This window comes from Acipenser ruthenus, chromosome 5 (genome assembly GCF_902713425.1).
Source record: "Acipenser ruthenus chromosome 5, fAciRut3.2 maternal haplotype, whole genome shotgun sequence".
Lineage (NCBI taxonomy): Eukaryota > Metazoa > Chordata > Actinopteri > Acipenseriformes > Acipenseridae > Acipenser > Acipenser ruthenus.
This window is the reverse complement of record NC_081193.1, coordinates 44,423,731-44,440,405: the sequence shown is the minus strand read 5'-3', so window position 1 is coordinate 44,440,405 and position 16,675 is coordinate 44,423,731. Positions and strand designations below refer to the sequence as shown.

Sequence of the window (16,675 nt, the reverse complement as noted above, 5' to 3'; positions counted from 1 at the left end):
TAATGATCTAAATATATACTACTGCCTTGTAACAACATGAATCTATCTGGTGTTTTCCCTTGGTGGTGATGTATTGACGTCGCTAAATACAATAAAATACAGTGGAAAGATGTCCAAGTTCGTCACAGTGGTCAAAGGATAGCCATATCATCCCTGCAAATACAGGCACTCCTAAAACCTCTTGACTTCTCACTTAATTCCCGTTATACATTCTTGTATTAGTAATTTAAAATGCAATCCGCTAATTAGTATTATCAGTAACATACTGTATGCTCACCATTGAATTTGAAATGTGTGACACATTACACATGTATTAATAATAAACCGTTTAATTGATATTAATGAGTCATTTATAGCATGACCTACCACTCCGATGACAGAATGTTGTTGCTGTGTTATTTTTAACTTTTTATGGTCCTATCTTTTTCAGCCTATTTGTCAGATGTAAGTCTGTTTATCACAGGGGATATGACCCCAGGGTTCTGCCCTGGACTGTCTTTATCTAGAGGAGTGGGTGGTGACTGACTTAAAATAATGATTTAACTAGAATAATTAAGTGAGATTATATTAATGGTAAACCATATCTTATTTAGAAATGTTTTTTTTTTTCTACTGACAGATACACGAAACTTAAATTGCAGCTAAATCCAGAAGGACGAATTCCATTAAAAAAGTAAGTTTTCAAGTAAAAGTTAAAAAGTTTTGGTTCTTTACTTGTAAATTGCAATTATACTTATGTATCAGCCTCTTCTCACGTTGATTTAGCATTCACATAACTGTTTTCATCTCTGAGCAGATAGTAACTGAACTAGTAAAGAAAAAAACTAAAAATAGAACGACAGCGCGTTAAAGCAATGCAGAAATAAAATAAATATACATCTACAGGGTAACCCTTTTTATAAGCATCCATTTTAGAAGATGTTTAGCTAAATATTAAAAAAAACAGAACTGCACTCTAGGTTAAACTGTGTGGAAACAATGCTGATAGAAGTATTGAACACAGGGAAGATAAATGTAAAACTAAACCGATGTGGTTCTTGTCAAATTCCATTAGCAATGTTATATTATTTTGAAAAGCATCCATGAATCCCATGACGTTATATGGTACCACCACAAATTTAAAAGATAATCATAAAATCAATAGGCAGCCTGTTTATTAACCTATAATGTAAAGTTTTGATTGGCATTGTTAATCTTTTTTTTTTTTTTACGGTTTAAATTATTTGTCTACATTCTAAGAACTGATGACCAGCTTATTGTGGTCACTTGCACTACCTTAGAAAAGTGAAATGTTTTGTTTCACTGTGTAATATATCCTGTTTATCTTTAGTTAAACACACTGAAAGGTAATCATATTTCAGTAGGTAATTTAACATGGTTGACAAATAGGCTATGTCTGATTTTAATGTGACTTGAATAAATGCAAATAAATGTTATCTTCACTATTCACAGTCTGTGTTAAGTGGTGTAAATGGCAAACATGGAACTAAAGTTGCATAACTCTAAAGTATCAGGTACCTAGTTAAGAGAGTAAACCTCTTAACTCCCACCATAATTAGATAATCAGAAACTGGCCATGTGTTTTTCTTGGTTTCAAAAACAGTGCTGTTTCCCAAAATAATTAACCAATGTAAATACAGAAAGTCATAATACTGCAACAGTGCATTTGGATTTGGATTTATACATATATATATTTTTATTTATTATGTTATTTGTTTATGCTGTCTGATTCTAGTCTGTGTGGCTTAAAAGTAATGGACCATAAAGCAATTGAATGTCAATATTTGCAGTACAATTGCCACATTACCACAGACAAACTGCTTACATGCTGCTGGAAAACATATTGAACAGTTGTGCTAACAGTGAGTGCTGTTGTTTGTGTGACTTCCTAATAACACTGTATCATAGCACACTGACATCACACTGACTTTTTTTTTGTTGTTGTTCTGAGGATATCATTAAACACAGGTTACGTCAGTGTTAAAGAACAAAAGACTGAACCTAGTTCTACCCCTCATTTGCCATATAAAAACGTAATGTATGATACTTTGTCCTGGATGTTAACACTCGATTGAGTTTACATGGAAGTAATGTTATTCATGTATTCTGCTCACCCCCATGTTTCTCTATAAGCAAATTGTATATTGCCTTAATAAACCTGCCTACATTTAGTTTTGTTTTAAGTAAAACATACCACACCTTTAGTGGATTCTTTTGAACCTACTAATGTAGGAAATGTCACTTTGCAATTGCCGCACAGTATAATGTTAGCATAATCAAGGGAATTCAAACTAAATTCAAACATCATAAGACCTGCTTTAATTCCTGTCTACTGTAAATAAATAAAAAAACTTTGGCACATTACAAGATTTATAATACTGTATATCCCTCAACAAACTTATGTTGCAATTATGTGTCCTTTCATGAGAGTATTTGTATCAAACATTGTTTATTTTTTTAAAAAGCAGTTCAGTGTTTTTTTTATTGTTTATTTTCCATCATAGCATCTTTCGGATGTTTTCAGCAGACAGAAAGCGAGTGGAAACAGCGTTAGAGTCCTGTGGCCTTCCTTCTGGCAGGGTAAGGACTCGTTATTATTGTGTTTCCATCCTTCTGTTCTTTTATCTTTGCCCTGTCTTTGTAACATCCCAGGAAAGCAAACTACCAAAGTTATGCACATTACTGTGACCTTGGCAGTAATTACACACATCTGCCAAACTTCATTCCATTTTACCACACTGGCACTAACTGGAAGTACTGGAAAATGTGACTAAGTTGTTTGATATTAAATGTACCCATTAAAACCATCATGCATAACCTACCCATAAGTATATTTATATAAGAGTTATCTATTGAGTCTGCTATATGAATACTTGTTGTGCTTTTGGATAGCCGTCATAAATGTCACTTAAACCAACAGTATTTATTTTCAGATGAGTGAACAGGTGTTATTAAAACATTGAATTCAGATAAAGAATTCCAGTGAACACTGCATGCGTGATTACTTTCCTTACCAAATCGATCACATATTCTATCTCTTTCTAAAAATAGAACAATATGGCAGTAGTTATTTAGAGTACTCGACTTTACTTTCCTACTTTGTCTCTGATTAAATAAAGATTGACAAGCAGATGCCTCTTTTTAGTGAAACATCAATACATGTACACCAGAGAGCATGGATTAATTACTGTTCTTACTTGGAGGCTGTATGCACATTTATTAATACTATGCAAGCACGTCCTAACATGTATTGCAGATGGACTGAAAAATATGGTTAAATGTTCATTGTTCACCCAATTATTTAATTACAGCAGGCCTTTGTTTTGTTGTCAGCTCCAGGTTCTGTAAGTCATTTTAGAAAGGTAATTCTCCCTCTGCAGTCACATGAAATAATGCTTACATTTTAATGTCAATGCAAATAAAAAGCAGATCAGAACTCATCTCCTCGTGGGCTGTTCTTGGTCTTTAGTCGTTCAGCATTGAAACTTGAAATTAAATGTTTACGTACGGATGTGATTTTTGGACACTAAGACAAAAATGAACGTACTGGCAATTCTTCACTTGAATAGAAATATCTGTGTGGATGTGTTTTTTCACAAGAATTGGTTCTTTTGGCTCTCTTTGCCTTTTAGTCAAGTACATTTAGATTTGTGAATTATTCAGGCTCAGTGTCAAAAAATATGCAAACAAACTTTGTGGTGACAGTAAAGGCAGTGAGCATAATTGCATTGCAATATATTTTATTAATCCTACAGTATAGTAAAAAGAAGTGTCACCTAAAATAACTCAAGTGCTTTGCATATTATTGGATATGTAACAGCAACCGTTGTACCCTAATTGTAAAGTCATCCTCTTGCTGAATGTTGACCAGACTGTGGAGAAGCTAATTTCAATATAAACTTCAACATTCTTCAAAGGAAACATTCATAACATAATTAATCTACATTTGGTAACTACTGTAAGATGATCTGAATGAACGAAAAACATAAGAAGCAAATGTGTGACACTGTCATAACTCTTACTGTTTGTTTTTAAAATAACACAGAGCAATATGTATTTTCCTGTGTTTTCTGAATGACATAGAACATCTGTAATGGGGTGTGTGATATGGCTATAAACTGTTTTTATTTCATTTTATCTGTGCTTTTCAAGGATGGATAAAAATTCTGATAACATTTTGATATATTTAAAGTCAAGCATTAATATTCTCCACTACAAACGTCAAGAAAACAAACAAACAAAAACAAAAAAAAACCTCTCCTGAACAAATCATACCAGTTAATATTTGGTTTGCCCTTTATAATTGTTATGTGACTTATTTCCACATAATATACTGAAGCTATTTAATTAGTTATTGTAGGATTTACTTTTTACAATTTTACTTGGTGTTGAAAGTGTTAAATATTTCTGCTTTAAATTCAGAGGGTTGTTATCTCTCTGCTGCTTTTATGGAGAAATGACGTCTTGCAGATGTGTTGCTGCAGCCGCAGTATCTACCTCTGATGTCTTTAGTGTAGGGCATGGCACCCAGCATGGGTAATTCAATCACTGATAAAAGGGGCTTAACTGTATATTACAGGTCTCAGTGCAGTACTGAAAAATGTATGTTTTTCTTTACAGAATGATTCCGTTCCTCAAGAAGACTTCACCCCTGAAGTATATCGAGTATTTCTAAACAATATATGCCCTCGGACAGAAATTGACAAAATATTTTCTGAAATGTAAGAATATGCTGTGTTTTTGTTTTTCTATGAAAAAAATGAAGGTCATTCTGAATTAAACACTTTATTGGTAATTGAAAGACAGCTTTTATGAAAATGAATGCAATAAAATTAGTCTCAAGCCCATGAGGATCAATGAATGGTAGTGTGGTCCCCTAAGCATGCCTTTATTTCTTTAACAATATGGCTTTCTCTTCTGAGGAAAGATTTATTTCATTTAAAGCATCATCTAACTACACAAGTGGTGGAAAAGAGCTGGAACTAACTTTTCATGTAAATGGAGGTTTTTGGAAAATGTCATCAGTATTAAAAGATGTCAAATTAAAGCAATCGTCCAAGATACCATGATGATTTTTGAAGTTTCTTAATTACTTTAAATCCTTTGTGCATAGCAATACTTCCAGCAGAACTCTAGCGTTTTCATCTTAAGAGACTGTCTTAATGTGAAACTCATAATAACTCATTTCATTTCCCTAGTGGAGCCAAGAGCAAGCCTTACCTTTCAATTGATCAGATGACAGAATTCATAAACACAAAACAGCGGGACCCACGACTGAATGAAATACTCTACCCACCCCTCAAGCAGGAACAAGTTCATCAGCTCATAGAGAAATATGAACCAAATATCAACTTGGCAAAAAAAGGTTAGTATTTTGCATGTCTGTGTAAAAAAAGATGAAAAAAAACCCTACCCTTCCTTGGTAAAGCATAAAATCAAGTTATTAATTTATTCTAAAAGGTTTATTTACATGGCAGACAGAGTGAGCAATTCTCTGTAGATTATTTTGAAACATTGGTTTGTCCCCAGGCACCAGGTGTTGCAATTTCTTGGAAAACACAATCTGGAGAAAAATCTGAATAGACAGCTGGAGCTGAAGACTTGCTAACCAGCTTGAAATAATGAATATCTGGGGTAGTACTGAAATAATAATGTAATGTCGATATCACCATAGTACACAACTAGGTCTACTTTTGTTTGATTTATTTTTGTTTTTCAAAATAAATCATTGTTTTTCTGTTGGTTATAGGCAAGTTTGTTTGAAAAATAACAAATAGCCTTACTAAAACTAAAATGCATTTTTGTTCAATATAATTCAACATATTAAAACCTGATTGTTTGTGAGACAGTAGACTATTGAATATTTCAAAATGATTGAATGGTAAATCTGGAGATTCAAGCTGAATATACCTGAACTACTGGATGTTTGTTATTTTTTAAAAAGCCCCCAGAGCCTGAATTTTACTTTGATGGCTTTAAACCATTACACACCCATAAAAAAATCAATTCCAAGAGAAGAAATGTGATATTATTATATACTTGTGCTTTCTGAAAAGCTAAGCCATCACAGCGCTTTGATGACTCTGCATGGTCATTTCCTTGTAACCACCGCGTACAAGTACAAAGAAGGGATGAGGATCCTGCTGTGACATTTTAAAGGATTGAGAGCAGTCAAATGTTATTAAAGACTATAAACTTTCAGCCAAATTTAACTTATAGTACAGGGACAGCATACAGTCTCTCACTTGTTTCTCCCACAGTACCACATACTGCCTTTTTTGCTTGACTTAAATAGTGTTGAAAGTATAAATAGGTTATGACATTAGAATAGCTAGATTCAGTTTTAAATACCATTATAAACACACACTTTACAGTGTGCTAGTCAGGCATTAGCAAACTGGCAGGTCATTATACTAGTTTCCACCTCTTCTCTGCTTTCTTTGTACCCCTGACATTCGAAGCTTTTAGCCTTCAGAAAATCCAATTATTAAAGCTAGTAAGCTCCTCCCAGTTAAACTGTATTGCTCGTGCATATTGTAACCTGTTGGCTGAAAGTAGCCAGAGTACTGTAGCCAAGACATTTTGAAGTACATACAAAGAAACATGTTCTGAGAGCAATAAAACATTTATTACAGTGTAAAACCAGCACAAGTCCACTGTAGGAAAATGATTGCTTAGAGTAGTTTCCTGCCTGTTTTATACTGGTAAAATGATGGTATTACTGTGCACAAGCTTCAAAATAGGGCATTGCATTACAAAATGTTTAGTACAGTATGTATGCATTTATTTATTGCAAAGGGCTTCTTTTTTATATTTGCAGTAGCTTCAGTATTTTTTATAACCTCGCTTATAAAACAACTCAACTATGAAGCACTATTGTTTTATGAGTCAAATGGCAATAATTTAAAACGTTGAATAAATGGTGTCACATTAAAAAATACCAAATAAACCCCTCAATCACTATGCTTATTTTGCCAGTTTGGTCAAAGAACTTGCCAGGGCTACTTCCAACAAGATATTAACTTGTAACTGTATTTGATAACCAACAAAACCATTACAGTTTAAAACCATGATTATGTGTTGTATAGAGGTGGAACCATCACTCCTCACATCCCCAGGATAACTAACCCCGTATCCCACATGGTCCTTTTATATACTCCTAACTCCACCTACTGAATCAGTGATACACCTGTTACTTGGTAACAGGTGTATCAGATAATGGCTGTATTCCGTAAGTAGAGTACTGAAGCTGATGTGTCGTTTACCTTCACCAAGATGGCCACCACAACCCGACCATAGATTTAAGGTGTGTTACATCTTGGAGAAAGGTATCAGGAGTCAGTGAGCACAGCGCCACCACCTATCGGGAGGCTGCACTTCACCAGTATTATCCTTTACCCTGTCACGTAAGGCAAAATAGATTAAGCCTATAAAATATAAATTGTTTAAACTATATAATACATTCTTTTACTTCAAAAAATAATCAGTACAAATATGATGCTTGTATCTTGTCGAAATAAATACATTACCTGTGCTACAGAATGTCCTTAGCAAATTCCATTACAGCTGGCTAAGCAGTTCTCTAGATATTTGTAAAGATGTAGGTGAGACAGACAGGTAGTAGGACTGACAGACAGCTTCCCTTGTGCTAAAGAATGCCCTTAGCTTATCACATTTCAAACATTTCTCTAATATTTGCGAAACTGTAGTGTGACATAAATATGTGCATATGTATCTATGTACGCCACCTCCACTAAATCCCCAGGCGGGGGAATATTAACAGAGTGCGTGTCAGTAATCAAAAGCATGAAGAATTCTGAAATGAAATACACCCACCACCTACTTAAACATCAAATCTCCCACTAGAAAAGTTTGTCTTTTCTTAAGCTATCAAACTTTCTTTTGAATTGGCAGATGTAGATGCAGATGTCATATTCTGAAATGCTCACACCTACTCTAACTGTTCCTGTTCCTACCTTTCATACATCATCACCTACGGTATGCCCATCACATTAAATAACACTCTCTTAGTGTCTTTTTCAGCATCTTTGAATACTATACTGTCTTACAGTTGCATTGTTTTACCGCAGTAGAAGAAGTGACATTGATCATCATATCTGAAATTAATTAAATAATGGTATCATGTGTGGCACACTACTTTATTTAATTTAAAAGAAAAGGGGTTCTCCCCTTTCAAGAGCTACAAGCTTACCATACTGAGCTACTTCACCTTGTCAGAAAGACACATGCTTAACTCTAAGGAATAAAGTACAGATTTTTAACATGTGGTTTCAAATTCTATAGAGGACAGGAGCATATTAATCCAAATTAATGACCATAATTACACATCCGTCACTAGAGGAATGCCTTCTGTCTGGCTTGTCTCAATAAGCACAACACATATTTAGAATGTAATGATCTAGTCACTTTCACCAGAGCACTGCCTGTAAACAGCTGAGTTGTGTATATTAGCAATGTTAATTTTCATTTTCAAAGACTGAGCAAACCAGAGCAGCTGACCCACAGTTTGCAGACTTACGCCAGAGGTTTGTAGCAATTGAAAATGCTGATGCATGATACAGTTACAATACTGTAGATGCCTTTGGTTATTTTCTTTGATTAACAGATTTGCTAAGGTTACATATATTAGATGTCATGTTATTGTTTTCCTATCTCATTCCTGTTGATGTCATGTAGTTATCCCAGCATGAGTATTGCAAAGAAGATTAATGGCATGAAATAATGATGTCAAGAACAAATACTCTATCTAAGTCAGGGCTTTGGATCCCCTGATGAGTAATAGTTAAAGTCTAACCCATATCCACACTTGTGTATTTTACATCATGTCTGATGGGATGCTTTATAAAATAAATATGCATTTTGTCAATTATGTCATCATGTATTTATGAACTTTCTCTGAGATAAACAACTGAAGTGATAGAAAATAAATCTGCTATAACCAGTCCATTTCAGTTTTTTTAATGAATAATTAGTAAAGTATAACTTATACACAACTTTAAAAACACTCAACTGTCTCGTAGACAAATGTTTTGGCTTGTGTCTTTGTCATGTCTTATTTATACAGTATAAAGCTTAGTATCAAGCTTTTAAAACCAATTCAAATCGGTATAAATAGCATAAATATATATGCATCTTTTATTTGAACTTTTTTGGTACCTATGGCGAGAAGTCTAGTCATTTTACCCTCTTTCCTCATGTGCCAGTGACAAGAGCAGTTCTTAATTTGAGCCGGATCCTGCCGGAACAGGATCCGGCACCTCTCAGATTTGACTTTTTTCGTTCCGGCACCTAATTTGCCGGGATCCGGTACCTCTCGCGGCATGATTTATTATTTTTTCCACTGTTTGCACTGTAAACATTCTAATAAAAGCGATCAGAGTTAAAGTTGCTTCTGCCTCCTCGTTATTTCTCCTGCCCCCCAGAAAAACCATCACGTAAAAGCGCATCCTATCCTGCCACACCGATTCCAGACCTGCTCTCTTATTTGTACATAGAGGTTATGGGGCGGGCCGGCGAGGTAAGTAACTGATCTTGAAACAGTGGTGGTCAGCTAGTGAGAGGTCCCTACATAATCACGTCACATAGCCTAGGCTAGTCGTCGCTACTGAATTCGAAACGTGTCGTGCAAAAGGAAAGCCAAATCAAAAATGAGGGGCAAACTGCTCCTGATGGCGATGCCTTAGCTAGCAATGCTGTCTGCGCTGCTGATCCCGCCAGTTCAGCATCACCACTGGCACTAGCTAGTAGGCCTACTAGTGAGTCAGACTCAGCGGAAGAGGGGGACGGTGTCAGGGAGGGCAGTGCATCCACCGATGAAGTGCCCGGAGCAGGTGTAGTTTGCACGGAGGCTCAGTTAAAGAAAAAGCAAACGTATAACCCCTGGCTTGTCATGCAAAATTCAAAGCTGGGCTGTACAACATGCAAAAAGGTAGGCAGCTTGGGTCCGGAAAAGACTGGAGGGATGAAACTAGCTAAAGAGTGGGTGGAATGTACAGTAACGTCCTCTGCTTCCGACGTGAAAAAACAACAAAGAGCCCTCAGAAAAAAAGGTTTTTGAACATGCCCGAACCAAGGCCCATTTAGCGGCAGCAAGCATTGTAGCCAAAGCTAAAGATGACACCTAACACAGGTTATAGTTACATTGTCTGGCTACATTGTGTTTGTCACTTTTTTTCTCATGTGTTCCGGTACCTCAGAGCCCCCCCGGAACACCCCCCCTCTCACCCTCACTATGTGTTCTGGGACCTCCCGATTTACAAATTAAGCACTGGACAAGAGGTCATGTCATAAACAGATTGAGCTGAGACAGCCTTCCCTATGGAGTCGAGGTTAGCCCTATCAGCCTCCGGGTCGCCAGACTTTTAAAAGCATTATTCGATAAGGGAATCCAAATCCCATCTGGAAGAAATTGGACCACATTATTTCAACTTTTGTGCAAGTCTGTATCAGCAGAGCCAATAATCTCCACTCGCCGCCCCGCCCCTGCTTGCTCAGCAGCACCAGCTCCAAGCGCCTACGTCACCACCCCAGAGCCGCCTGCAAGTATAGCAGAATCCCAGCAGCTGCATAAAAAATCATGGATGACATGAAACAGCTCATGCAGCTGTTTGCAAACACCCTGTCTGCAATTAATACTCGATTAGATGGCATGGACAATCGCTTAAATTCAGGCACAATCCCATCCATCACTATTGCAGCCTCTCCTTCAGCCTCGCAGGTGCCAGTCTCCATCCTGCCAGTGTTTCCTTTAGGAATGGCGCAGCTGGGAAAGCTCTTGGTCAGGGAGGGTCGGGTAGTCTTGCTGCAAGGTCAAAGCCAAATCGGGAAGTCGTATGTAAGAAAATTCAAAGCTGGATCGGATAGTCAAAGGTTCAGAGTCGAAAGTGGAGCCAGGTTTGTCAGACAGGCAAAGTAATCAATTTAGTATTCTCTCTCTCTCTCTCTCTACGGGCGAAAAGCAAATGCAAGAGAAAGAGCAGGGTTTAAATATGGAGTCTGTGATGATAGGCAGGTAACATTAAAAAAAGAACAGAAAGTATAAAATGTGTCAATGTGTTAAACACATTGCAAATCATCTTTCTTGCATTGCAATTTGTTAAATAGGAGTAAGCGATCAGGATTTAAGTGCTTTGTCAGAAACTGACAATACACACAAGTCATAAAGTCATCAGTTGCTACAATTTCATCATTTCCCATCCTAATCTATATGCTAGCACTGCACTGGAGTGCTTTCTCTTAGATTATATCAATAAATGGATGTTTGATGTCTGAAAAAGTGAAATTTATTTGTGGCATTTTCACAGACATTCTATTTGCGTGGCAGTCAAAAGGTTAAGAAACATGTTACAGTAGTCTCTGGCTAAGAGAACACCCCTCAGGAAGCAAGTAAAGTGCTGTCTTAGCCTAGTGTTCTCCAAGACGGAGTTGACCACCAGACACAATATGAATCAATCAAAAATAAATAATATATATATATATATATATATATATATATATATATTGTCATGACGCACGTGCATCAACATATGAAATGAACAGAATAAGTAATAGAAAAGCAATAGGCAAGTGTATCTAACTGTCAAACTACATTACACAGCACCCCTACACAAGTTAAAAAATGCAGCGGCAGCTCTAGATTAATTATGAAAACATGTACAGGAGCAATATTCAATACACGTACAAAATTATTTAACAGAACAGAGAAGCAACCAAATTGCTCTAAGACTTGTCTCTGATTCAGGTTTTTTTTCAAGAGCTCGAACAATTTCCAACTTTTTGTAGCAAGTGAAACACTTTGTTGTTTGTTTACATTCCATTTTGTAGTGATGAGGTGCACTCGTGGAAATCAGACTACAAAACGAGGCAATGATAAATTACAGCGGTTCTGGAAAGATTGAATAAGATTAGTATTCCTCAAGACACTCCCATAATGACAAGTCAGTTTTGAAAAGATTGAAAAAAAACATTTGAATTTTAGTTTGATGAGTTATCAGGTTACAAAACAGTACTGTATCAGTTGTGAACACATTGATATCGGTGCCAAAAAGGTGCTCTTTTAAGTGAAGTTCCTGTTCCTTTAGGCGGAAAATTTACAATGGTAAAAATCTGTTTCACCACAAGGGTGTTCTCTTAGCCGAAGTGCCTGCTTAGGAGGTGTTCTTATACGTGGAGACTACTGTATTATACTTAGCATTGCAATAGCTACACAGTACAGGTAATTACACACATTTCAGAAACTTATACATATACATGTAATCAGGCAGACATTAAAACATGATGCTACAGGCCTTATCTGCTAGATCACTGACTGTGACACAGGTCTCCAAAGCAGCTTAACAACCAACAAGATCAATCCAACAGGTAATGCCCAAAATGACTTGTGTCAAGATTTAAAGCTCAGCAGGCATCTTCTCAGTGTATTGTGACTAATTTACTCAGAAAATGACTGACTAGGTGTTTAGAAATCAGAGTGCAATCTGTAGGATAACACGTTTTAGACCAGGAGTAACAAAAACATAATATCCTATAAATGGAACTTTATGAAAAATATGATTAAATCATTAAAAAAAAAAAAAAAAAAAAAAAATTCAATTTTAAATAAGCCAACTTTCTGTAGTATGTATCTGGATTGTCTAGAAGTAGGAGCAATGCTGAGTTTCAATGGCCAAGTCTCAATATTCCCAGCATATTCTCAATGGACAAGCCTCTGCTTTTTAGTTGCCTCAGCAGCTCATTTTTTTTAGATTTCCAGAAATGGCATGGATAGTTTCAAAGATGACTATGTGATCCCAAATACATTTTTTAACGATTTCAGTTAATCTAGATTAATGTCAACAACCTATTATAAAATACACACATTTGGGAAAGAGGTCCCGTCAGCATTATTTAATCATAACTGAGTGTAAATGAATTTAGAGCCCACTTAAGCTTTTAGAAGGTTAAATTACAGTACTATGTTCTGAAAAGGGATTACATTTTTTTGCCACTGTAAGTGTTGCATTGAATCCATTACAATTCAATCAACTGCCCTAAAAGTCTCCACAGAGATAATAAATAGGAAGGCATGAAAACAAATCCTTAAGGAACACCCACTAATAAATTATCCAGCACTGACTGGTTACCCCCAATGGAAATCAGGCTTGTATGACAAGAACTATACGCAATAAGTAGACAGTTGTCTAAAAGTTTCACATGATCAATTGTGTAAAAAGCAGATGACAGCTTTAAAACAATTAACATTGATTTCAGAGCCTTGCTGTTAGTTTCCAAACCTACAGAACATACAAATGATTTTTCTAATACAAAATGGCTATGTGGAATTAGACTGTAGGCAAGAATTTCTGTTTTTAGATTTGCTTTTTATTGCTTGGTTGGTTAATGCCCTGTTGCATCCAAATTCACTCAGCAGAGAAATAGAAAACATTTGGATAAACCTTGTTGGATCAATTTGGCAATTAACATTACCTGTATACTTCGTTTAATTTGTAAATTAGGACGATGACGCCTATTTTTCAAAAATAAGTATAATTTTGGAAGGCAGTAACTGAGAATGCCAATGCTCACTGTTTTGTGCTGTGTTAATTATACAGCCTTATTACAGTGTTTTGTACCCTTTGTGAAGATGTCATGGATGCTTTGTCATGTTTATTTCAAAGAAAGAGTTACCAGGTTAGGTTACCAAGTTGTTCTTTTGCATCATTTGGCATCATGGCAGCATACAATTTTATTTCAACATGTTTCAAAGTATTTGTGACAGGGTAGCGTCACGGCCGAAGCTGTTCCTGGCAGGAAAGAGACCCAGAGACAGAAAGCTGCAGTTTAAGCGCTGGTGCGCATGTTTATTTAATAAAAACAGGAATAAAATAAACACGTCACAAGGGATTAAACAAAATAATAACTATGAGTAGACTGGGCCTTAGCCTTCACTACCACGTTGAATAACAATACAACCCCGCCGCCCCCCCAACCTATCTATCCATTTTTTTCTTTAAATCAGTTCTACTGTAAACTAAAGGATTTCAGGGCTTCAAGCTTGGTGCATCACCAGTGGGCTGTTTGCTATATAATTCAACTTCATTTTTATCCTTAACTATAGAACACTCAGTAGTGCTAAATTAAGAAATACTAAATTAAACTAAATAAATGAAAAGGCATTACACTAAAATACATAGAAAAAGACTGCTAATGAACCAGTTAAGACACTACTGTAACTGAAACTCCAGCAGGCTGTGCAGTGAGGGGGTGTTTGGTATCCCAGTAATGCAGTATGTAAGAGAAGAGAAGCTGTAAAAGTCCTTTTTTACAGAATGACACTTTATCTGTAAAGCTGGAATGATGGGGACTAACAGCAGAAGCCGCATCATTAAAGTCAGAAAAATGTTATGATGCTCATTGAGATTAAATACGTTTTTAGAATTTCACACCATTCCGATCACAACAGCTGTTCATCTGTGCTTTGTTCTAAACTGAAGTGAACAACACCAAGGGAGTTGTTACACTAGGGAGGCAATTTTTGGTTTGTACAAAACTGATTTGTCATTATCCATTTGGCTATGGTTTCTTGGCCACACTACAGCACACATACTTGCTAAACTTCTTGTAATTATAACTAAAATTAGATCACAGTAATTATTGCAAATACAGGAATATGCTGTAAATTGCTTGTTGCACAAGTCCAAATCTTGATGAATGTACATCCCTTTTAACACACTAGTAAGGAATGTATGGGAGCTGTATAGTTTAACCAGGTGTAGAAACAGCATATTAAACATGGAATATTAAATGGAATGCTAGCAACGGACAAGCCTCAAAGGTTCCAACAGGCTCTTGTCCTTACCAACATTCATTTGGCTTCTTTTTATTCAGATTATTTTATCAGTTACAAATACCCTTGAACAACCTTTATAATCTGTTGGATTTACTTTTAAAGATGATGCTTACCTTAAAAACGAAGACCTGACCCAATTAAGTCCAATGAAGGAGATGCTCAAACAAGGCACAGTGTTATTGTTGATAGCATATGCTGATCCACTCACTAAAATGGTCCATTATGCCTGGAGTAAGTTTTGCACATTCAGTCCTTATGTTTGCCATCAGTTTCTCAAGAGTCCTTGAGCAGTCAATATACACAACAGACTTTAAGTAGCCCCAGAGAAAGTAACCGAGCATCATACATGAGTGCCACGTTTACCAATCCAGATTATAATAAAATACAATGAACTAACACAATTCACATTCTTCTTTTTTTTTCTTTAGGGCAGATATCAGAAGAAGGATTCATGCGGTATTTGAATGGAGAAGAAAATGGAGTTATCCCTCCTGAGAAACTAGACCAGAGTGAGGACATGACGCTGCCTTTATCACACTACTTTATCAACTCCTCACACAACACCTACCTCTCAGGTAAGAGCAGGGCTTACTTTAATTTGGAGGAGAGGACCTCAAAGCCTGTTACAGAGTAACAGACCAGCTGGAAGAGGGTGCATGGCAAACTGTTCCTTTGCATATGGACAACATAAGGCCAAAGTATTGCTGGCATAAATTTGCGTTCCCCCAAAGCTGAAAGTTAAAAATGTATAACATCAATACTGGCATACAAAACAACAGAAACATTACTAATTAGTTTAATTAGACAGTCATGAACAATAAAAAAAAAATCAGGTATCACCCACTTTTTTATATTGTTGAAGATGTTAGTGATGACAATTTGATATATGCAAGTGCAAGTGTGAATGGCACTTACCCCCGATTTTGTGGCACATAAATGGAATGAAGACATGTCTTGCACCGTTATAGAGCACTTACCCCATCCCACAGGTCGGCATGGTATCATTAACATATTTGCCGAAGCGATTCTGGTGACAACGCAATGGGGTCCCAAATAGACAACTGAGCACTGTGTTAAGACCCGCTGAAACCAGGTTTATTTAGTGGCGCAATCAGGAACTTCAACAATTGAACACACTATAAAAAAGCAAAGTAGTCCTAAGTAGCAACTGCGTGCGTTTGGACTGACATAGAAATAGCATGTGCAACTGTAAACGAGTTAACTGCTGTGTATACTTAAAACTTGCTTTGTTTTTGTTATTGAAATCTATCGGCAGACCTGAAACAAAATATCGGTTTGGTTGCCTGATAATGTACTAGCTTAACTAGTTTGAAACATTATAACAAATTAGAAAATGGATCAGAGATTTCCTTTAACCTGATTAGTCAATACGAGGGCGTAAATCACTGATAAAGCAACTTGAATGTTATCTTTCAAACTATGTTTAATCACTGTTCCAAATCAATCCGCCTGTTCGGTTGGGCTCCAGGAAATATTCCATGAGAATTAAAGCCCTGGTTATTTGAAGCTCTAGTACATTACCATCTCAGAGGGAACGTGATACAGCACTTCATGTCCCACTAGAAAATGAATCAGCTGCTGCTACTGGTAGACAGGTCAGGGAGGGTAGTAAGTATTTTACACTTTACATGTAATAATGTCAATGCCGTGAAATACTAATTGAATAATTATTATAAATAATTTATTAATATTGCAATCTCCCGTGTCGTGAAGCGTGGTTTATGTATTCTCTTGGCGAGTGACCTACCACTTGCTGTTCTGACTTGCCCTGTTTTTTCTTGCTCTGTGCTACTGCCGCTCGACATG

At 36.3% G+C, this 16,675-nt stretch overlaps 1 protein-coding gene across 3 annotated transcripts in view; it reads left to right on the top strand.

Moving 5' to 3' along the window:
- Positions 1-16,675, top strand: part of LOC117402733 (1-phosphatidylinositol 4,5-bisphosphate phosphodiesterase beta-1-like) — a 310,538-nt gene that overhangs the window by 185,837 nt on the left and 108,026 nt on the right. For all 3 annotated transcript variants that reach the window (XM_059024263.1, XM_059024264.1, XM_059024265.1), the window contains exons 6-10: positions 620-673; positions 2,505-2,580; positions 4,621-4,721; positions 5,199-5,365; positions 15,277-15,423. In XM_059024263.1, the coding sequence (XP_058880246.1) occupies positions 620-673; positions 2,505-2,580; positions 4,621-4,721; positions 5,199-5,365; positions 15,277-15,423 (545 nt within the window). The remainder of the gene's footprint in view (positions 1-619; positions 674-2,504; positions 2,581-4,620; positions 4,722-5,198; positions 5,366-15,276; positions 15,424-16,675) is intronic.